At 38.9% G+C, this 8,738-nt stretch overlaps 1 protein-coding gene across 1 annotated transcript in view; it reads left to right on the top strand.

The window, feature by feature from the left end:
• The first annotated feature begins 477 nt into the window (after positions 1-477).
• The window catches only part of TELO2 (telomere maintenance 2), a 30,069-nt gene continuing 21,808 nt past the window's right edge, over positions 478-8,738 (top strand). Inside the window, exons 1-3 of the mRNA XM_044657103.1 lie at positions 478-812; positions 1,350-1,627; positions 3,817-3,885. Coding sequence (XP_044513038.1) covers positions 478-812; positions 1,350-1,627; positions 3,817-3,885 — 682 coding nt within the window. The remainder of the gene's footprint in view (positions 813-1,349; positions 1,628-3,816; positions 3,886-8,738) is intronic.

Here is an 8,738-nt window from a genome sequence, read left to right as displayed (position 1 = left end):
AAACTCCATTTTGTTTGTTAAGAAAATCTTGTCCACAAGGTCATGAATAGTCAGATACTACTGAACAACAATGTAGATATTAACATTGCAAATATAATAAATTATGTTTAAAGGGCAGCTAGGTGGCACAATGCTTTATTGAATATTGGAAGTGGAATTAGAAGGCTCAACTTCATGAGTTCAAATATAGTCTCAAGACACTTACTAGCTGTGTGATCCAGGGCAGTTCACTTAATTCTGTCTGCCTCAGTTTTCTCATCTATAAAATGAGCTGGAGAAGGAATAGCAAGCCACTCTTTTATCTTTGCCAGGAAAACCCAAAATTGGGTCAAAGAGTTGGACATAACTGAAATGACTCAACTGCAACATGTCATGTTTATTACTAACCTATTTTCTTTATGATGGGAACTGATCCCTAGTGTTGAATACTTGAATTAAATTTTTTTTCCCCCGTTTCCAGCTCTGAAAGAGAACGCAATGGATTCTGAGCTTTCTCAGGTCCGTCACACTATTCAAGAAGCTCTCCATACACTTTCATCTTCCAATGATGGGGTACAAATCTCTGAGGCCCTGAGGTCTGTAAAGCACTACTTGAATGGATTACAGAACATAATCCCACCTAGAGAGAGGGAAGAATTTTCCAAGATCCACTTTTCTACCTTTCTTCGATGTCTTGTCAACAAATTGAACCCTGATTGGCTGGAACTGCTACCTGCTGGCCAACTAGAAGAATTGTGGGATAGCTTTTTTCTAGAAAGTCCTGCTGATCAAGCCTTTCTGGTCTTGATGGAATCCATCATTGTTACTGCTGGGTAAGTATAGTTAGCTAGATTTTGTATTTTGAGATTTTTTTTTGTTTAAGCAATAACATAAGCAATCTAAACTCAGAAGGGTTACCAGCTTACTGACCTTAATTCTATGAATAACCAGACATTCTGATTTTTTTCTATTAATAAACATCTAATAATTATAAAATTGGACTGGATTATTTCTGGCTTATATTCTTTCAAACACATGTATCATAGATATATGGAGTAGGGGAGTATTGGGTAGAATGGATAAAACTGAGGAAAACTAATTTTAAAAACATTTTCCACATTCCTACTCCTCCCTCCACATTGGAGAGGAGGGATGGAGTCTATCAACTCCCTGTAGAGAAGAGTCCATTATTTCTCTGTAAGGAAGCGAGTAGCTTGCTTCATATGGAGAATTATTATTAGCAGGTTATGTTTTTATATAGCATTGTGTGGTGCCTTCTAACTCATGTCTCTTGGATTTGGAGATGCTGTAGCCAGTAGTCACTATCTATCTCCTTACTATCTTTCATTCAACTTTTGTTTTGATTATAGTCCAAGCTTTCGTCTGATGAAAATGTCCCAGGTGCTTACCAAGTTCCTGAAGAGGGGCAGACTGGTAGAACTGATGTGGGAGATGTGTCAGCAACAGGTGCCTCACGGCTCATCCCTTCTCCAGGAGACTCTGCTCAGCAAAGTTGTGTGTCTGCCTGACCACCTGGGTAACCAGATGAAGGAGCAATGCCCATCCCTGTTCTTCCCCCAGAACTACTTCCCTCTGCTGGGGGAGGAAATGATCCAGGTGCTCCAGAAGATCTCTGGCTCACTCAGAGGTGAGCACTCCCTTCTCTTAAACCATTCAACACCTCCACAGATGGCAGTCAAGATTCTCTTAGTAATGTGTCCAGATTTATTAGGGAATCTTTATCTTTCCCACCCCCTATTCCTCAGGGCAGAGATACTGAACACTTTAAGTGTGAGTGGCTTAGATTTTAACCTCTGGACAATAAGGCTTCCATCTTTTCTGCTGAATATTTAATAAATTCATTAGGACGGGAGAGAGCTACCTCAGTTCTTCTTTGCTTGGTTGAAGGGGAGGTTATCTTCTGCTCTTAAGAGTAAATACTGTTTTAGCTGTCCATAGTAAAATAGCAGAGATTCTTTTCTCTCTTCTGTGGCCACCTTCAATGAGTCTTCATTTACTGTTCCAGGTTGGTTCTTGAACATATTATCAATATGGCTTTGGTAGTTAACATTATTGATGAATATTTATCAAGTGATCTTCACAGAAGTCTCAAAGTCATAGACTTCAAGCTGTAAAGAGTCTATCTAGTCTAACTCCCTTCTTGACAGCTGAAGAAACTGAAGTAATGAGGGACTCAGTGATTTGCCTCATGACACATAGTGGGTAAGAATTAGAAATTGGATTTGAACCCAGGGCTTCTAACTGGAGAGCTTAAAATCTTTCTGTAGAACTATGTGGCATAGTCACAGTGTGAAGGCAAAACAGAATTTACAAAATACAAAGTTTTCTGAGCTTTTAAATCTAAGCATAGAAGTCACCTTTTTTATTATATATTCAAGGAAGATTCAAAAGGGGTTCTGGAGAAATTTTTATAAGATGTAGGATCAGGCCCAAGCCATAAATTTGACCAAGCCCTGACTGGCTTTATGAATGTGGGTCCCTTGTGAATGACAGGCTCTGCAGGAACAGGCCCAAAGAGAAGTGACTAGCCCCACTTTAGTTCCTAGTTCTGAGGCAGAAAATGGTTCTTGTCCTTGGAATTGATGGTTTTCATCTCTGTTGCCACAGCCAAGAATCTACACCGAGTGTAAGGTTTGCATGGTGTGGGGCTGTCTCTTTGTGAGCTTTTGTAAAGCTCTGCTTTACCTGGCATTTATCTTGCATGTGTGTGTTGTCTTCTGTCATTGTGCCCTTAGCACCTAGCACAGTTCTTAGCCTATAGGGGATGCTTAATACTTGCTTGTTGATTGACTGTGATACTTGGTCTGTTGCTGCCTTTTTCTGTATAGAGGCAGCTAGGTAACATACTCAGATCTTGAGTCAAGAATGTCTGAGTTCAGATCTGGTCTCAGACATTTATTAGATGTGTGGCCCTTGACAAGTCACTTCACTTCTGTCTGTCTCTGTTTCTTCATCTGTAAAGTGGAGTTGATAATAATAGTAATAATAGTAGCTACCTCCTAGGGTTGTTGTAAAGATATATATTATTTGTAAAGTGCTTTGCAAACCTTAAAGCAACAGAAATGCTATCAGCATCATGGACCTGTGATGTCTCCTTTCCTTGCCCAAACTCATAAAATGTTGATTCTGGAAAGAATAACACATTTTGAAAACATACTGCACTGTTTGTGAATGAAGATTTTAGAAGTGAACAAGGAAAACTATGAAGCTGGCATAAAGGCCTTTGATTTTTTTCAACTCCTGGCTGATAGGGGACCAGAGAGATTTGCCTTTCTTTGATCTGTTCTTCTCACTACCACCATGTAGGTTTAGGGGCTTATCCCTTAAGACGGGTCGGCAACGTATTGCTCTCGAGCCATATCTGGCTCTTTTGAGGGCCAGATATGACTCTTTCTGCAGGAGTCATAAAGTCAATTTTTTTTCAGGCGCTATTACAGGAGCGCACTGTGAGCACTGTACGGCTCTCACGAAATTACATTTTAAAAAATGTGGCATTTGTGGCTCTCATGGCCAAAAAGGTTGCCGACCCCTGCCTTCAGAGCATAAGTAGGGCAGGGAAATAGCCAAATTTGTGAAATTTACCACACAGATCTTTACTTCCTATTTGGTAACTTATTTAGAAATGTTTCTAGGGTCTGCCAAATGGGTGACACTGTTTTGTGGTGCAGGGCCTTGTACATATTAGGCACTGAATAAATATTTGTTGAGTAAATGGATGAGTGAATATGTGGGTTAGCAGGAGAGTTCATTAGGGACAAGGTGGCTACTAAGTATGTTAATTTCCCTTGATTTTATGAATCTTTTTTCCTACTCTAGGTGGCTTGGATTGTTCTATCTCCTTTCTATCCCAAATACTAGCGAAAGTCTGCATCCATGGGAGACAAAGTGAGTATTTTGTAATCCCGGAACAATTTATATTTTAATAGTTGTTGCATTTGTTTAAGTTGTTTTCATTTGTGTCAGACTCTTCATGACTCCATTTGGAGTTTTCTTGACAGATACTGGAATGGTTTGCCATTTCCTTCTCCAGCTCATTTTATAGATGAAACTGAGGCAGATTTGAACTCAAGAAGATGAGTCTTATGTTAAAACCAGTGGAAATGTGTATTGGATATGAGGGAGGGGGGCAAAGGGGGTGAAGGGGAAAGCAAAAACAAGAATCATGTAACCATGGAAAATTTTCCTAAAAAAATAAAATATTTAAATTAAAAAAAAAAAAAAGAAGATGAGTCTTCCTGACCTTGGGTTTTGCACTTTGGCCACTGGATCACCTAGCTGCCCCATTTTGATAGTAATTTATATTTATTAAACCTTTTCTGCATTTGTTATTCCAATCAGTCCTTAAAATAATGTAGGAAGACATTATAGATTCTCAAAATTTCAGAGTTGGAAGGCACCTGGGCATCTATTTAGTACAAACCATACACAAAAGGAATCCCTGCTCAAACATACCCAACAACTAGTCAGTGATAAGCTCCTGCAGCTTATAAATGTCTTTGTTAAGCTTTGATGGCCAGAACCGAACTCACTATTCCAATTGAGATATGAGAGAGCAGAGTCCCATGGGACCATCACCTCCCTCTTCCTTTATAATGAAGCCTAAGAGAAAGTTTGGTTTATTGGCTGCAATGTCATACTGCTGATGTGCTTAAGCTCACAGCTCCCTAAAACCTGTAGGTCTTTTTTAGAGCAATTGCTTTCTAACCATGCCTCCCCCATCTTGTGCTTCCAGTGCTGCTTTTTTTTATACCTAAATGTTAGATGTTACGTTTATTCCCATTGAATTTTGTGTTATTAAACTCAGCTCAATGCGCTAGCATGTCAGGATGTTTTTGGATCCAAGGTGGTATTATCTGTTCCTCCTAGCTTTGTGTGATTTGAGAATTTGACAGCTTAATTTGTATCATTGATAGCCCAAGAGCAAGTACTGAAGCAATTCATTGGACACCTTCTGCCATGCTGAGATTGAACCATTAACAACTATTCGTTGAGTCACTTAATTTTATTTTTATCTAGTCTGCATCTCTTCATCCTCTCCACATTAATAGTATGAATATTTTATCAAAAGCTTGCTAAAAATTAAGTAGACCATTCACAGCATTCCTCTCTTCTTAGTTTTTTAATCCTGTCCAAAAAAGGAATGAGGTTAATTTGACATAAGGTGTTCTAGATGAAGCCAGGCTGGCTCTTTGTAATAATTCCCTCTCCTTCTGGATGTTCATTAATCCAGTTTAGAATTTTCTCTGGAACTAAATCAAACTTCTTAGCCTGTAGTTTGTAGACTCCCTTTTTTAAAAAAACCAGGATAATGTTTGCCCTTCTTCAAGCTTGTGGCACTTCTCTCATTTTCCATGATCTTTCATATCTCACTGATGAGGACTTAGCTATCTTGCCTCTTCATTCTTTCAGTCCTTAAGGATGTGGTTCATCTGGACCACATACCTGGTACTTTCTTTCTCTTTCTTTATTTGTTTTGAGCATTGGCTCTCTGCTCATTATTTTCCTTCTGTCTTGTCCAGTGCAGAGATCATTCTCTTTGGCAGAAAAAAACAAGTATAATCTGAATTGAGCAGCTCTGTCTTCTGTCTGTTGTTAGTTTTTGTTGAAAACTATCCAACAGCTCCAGGGGTCTGGGAGGTGATGGTTTAGGTGAGAAAGAATGAATCTGATTTTGGGGGCTGCCATTAGCTCATGGCTGCTCCAGTTTGACATAGAGCTTCAAGTTTAATATATACAGAATTCAAAATCCATTTCACACAAAAGCACAAAGAAGTTTTGCAGCTGCGCAGATATGCCAAGATTACAGAATTATGTCATAATTGGTATATGGTTTTACAAAGCACAATAGAGTATAGTAAGAGGTTAGATCATGATTGAAATATGACTTACAAAGCACAATAGAATCATAGTTGTACAGTAGCTCAAGGAAAAGAATTACCTCAAAAAGATTAGGCCCAGAATGAAACAAAATTCAATGTTGGGAATGAGTCTCCTTTTTATCTACAAGCTATTTTAGTGAAAAATTCTATAGTTCTAGAGATAATTTCATGAATAAGTTGGTTTTTTTAAACATTATGTGTTGGAAAGCACCTGGCAGAATATTTAACTGTCTTGCTTGCCTGATTTTGACCTTGACTGTTTAAGAGTGGACGCATAGCCTGGCAGCTTAATTTTTGCCTTTTTGTCTTGGAGAGAAAAACTATTAACTCCTTAACTGCTGGTTTACTATATGGTACTTAGGCTTTTTATAAAACTTGAGGCTATCCTAAAAACTAAATTAATATGTTTTTTTTTAATTTATTTTTTTTAAACCCTTAACTTCTGTGTATTGGCTCCTAGGTGGAAGAGTGGTAAGGGTGGGCAATGGGGGTCAAGTGACTTGCCCAGACAGCTGGGAAGTGTCTGAGGCCAGATTTGAACTTAGGACCTCCCGTCTCTAGGCCTGACTCTCAATCCACTGAACTACCCAGCTGCCCCCTTAATATGTTTTTAATAATGAAAGGAGCCATAGAGAGGGGTCAAAGGTTTTTGGATAGGCCATTCGTTCTGTGACCTGAAAACCAGGTCACAGAAACCAACGTAGAGACTTTGCAAACTACATTGGTTCTGATGAGGTCCATAGATTATGCTAATAGAGCATGTTTCTCTCTATTGCTTTCAACACATTTTCACTGTTCCAGTCAAGCAAATGGCCTATCTCTTCTTTAAATCTATTCTTTCTCCAAGTATAGCTTAAACCACCCACCTTCATCCCATTTTGTTGTCCTTAGCTTTCCTCCATAGCCACAGTTCATCCTGAGCATTGGCACTGCTAACACTTGTATACTTTTCCCATCATTCTCTGTAGCCCTGGCTTACCTTTTCTCTTCTGAACATTTCTAATAGATCCATATCAGTTTTTTCAGACAAATCTCATTTTCTGTCTTCATTGGAAATGTTCCCCTTTGTTTCTTCTGAATTTCATTCTTGAGTATCTCCCATCCCTTCTGGGCTGACTTTGCCTGTAGGATTTTAGCTCATAGGATCCTACCTGTTATGCTGTCCCATAACTAGAGGACATGTCAGATTCTGCCTGGATTTCCTCTCCTCTCTCACAGACTAGAGAAAGGTGCAGCTACTTTCCCCTAGGCACCTCCAATCATTTCCACATCAGAAAGCAGGTCTTCCCTGTTAGTGAGAATCACATCCAGAATAAAATGTTTCTTGTTGGTTCTTCTACCTTTTGAAGGATGAAATTGCCACTAAGGCAAGTCAGCAGGTTATTGGCTACCTTTGGAAAGAGTTCTATATCCAGCTGTATATTTGAGGTCATACATCATTGCTGTATTATGCCTTTGTGTCACCTCTTGATCCATTTTCCAAACTCCATATCTGTTTCCTCTTTCTGTCCTGCTGGTCAGTAGTAGACTTTGATAAATTCTAAGAAATAAGTAGCAATGAGCTCACAAAAGATTATAAGCAAAAACTTCATTATTCTGTCGGAGTGAAAGCTAGACAGAGTTATAATGTTGGGGTTTGGCCTAGAACCAAATCCAAAGCAATGAGGTAAAGCTTCAATACATGTAGTTGTGATAAGAGAGAAAACAAGAAAGTAGAGCCAATGAAACAATGGCCAAGTTTGTTTAGTGACAAGACAGAATTTGCTCAGCATCAAAGGACCTATTCTTTCAGGGCTTCCTGACCTAGTTGTGGTTTCTGCAGGTACAAGTTTGCTCAGCTTTAGCAGGTGCCAGTTTGTTCAATCTCAAGGACCATTCAGGCTGGTTAGTTTGAACTGGCCATAGGTTTTTGACAGTAACAGACTGACAGCAACAGAATTCAGCCTGAGTGTATGCATGCAAAGGACTGTTGTTATGCCAAGGTCTCACACATTCTTGATTGGGTGTGATATACTCAGCTATGTCTGGGCCTGGAGAATATAGCAACTCAGGAAAATGAGAGGCATCAGCAAGGGTTATTTTAGGGGTCCAGACATTCCTGACAACTCTAGTGACAAAATCACTTTTGTTTCACCCTCTCTTGACCTTTGTCTAATTATTCTTCATTGGGCTTCCTCTACTCCAGCTCTTGGATTTTATCGAATGAGTATGCCTTCTTAAAATATAGCATTACCTTGCCTACTTCTACCAATTTGGTTTCTTTTGAATAAGATATTCCCACCCAAAGCCATATTCCAGGCATGGGTTTCAGCCCTTCAAGTCTCAGTGATACCTATAAAGTCAAAGTTGCCTCCTTTTAATTAGGATCTCCAGTTATTTTGCTTGTTGTCTATACTTTATGCATTTGCATATCCATATTTTTATTTTTAGTCCCTTTCTTTGTTTTTTGTCTCCCATAAACTTATGGGAGTTGCAGCTGCTATTTTTCTTCACTGTAGTTACTCTATGTTCTCTAATTTGGGGGCTATACAGGCAGTCTTCTCCCTCACGACATTTTTAGTTTAAAGCCCCTTTATTTAGCTTGTAAGACACCTGTTAAAAATATTTTAACAGCTTTTATTAGGTGTACTCCATTTGTGTCCAAGAATCTGTTATTTTTATATTTTCAGTTGGGGCCCAAATCCCATTCTCAGACAATACCTTCTTAGCCAACTATGTACTTCCTAAATTAATTTTTCTCTTTTACATCTGTTGCTTTCACTGGACAACTAAGAAAACATAAATTTGCCCACTATGGTCTTTAGTTTCTTGCCTAGGAGTTCATAATCATTGGCAATACTTTTTTAGGTTCCTTCTAGA

The sequence above is a fragment of the Gracilinanus agilis genome, chromosome 1, assembly GCF_016433145.1.
Source record: "Gracilinanus agilis isolate LMUSP501 chromosome 1, AgileGrace, whole genome shotgun sequence".
Classification (NCBI taxonomy): Eukaryota; Metazoa; Chordata; class Mammalia; order Didelphimorphia; family Didelphidae; genus Gracilinanus; species Gracilinanus agilis.
This window is presented reverse-complemented; position numbering and strand designations above follow the sequence as displayed.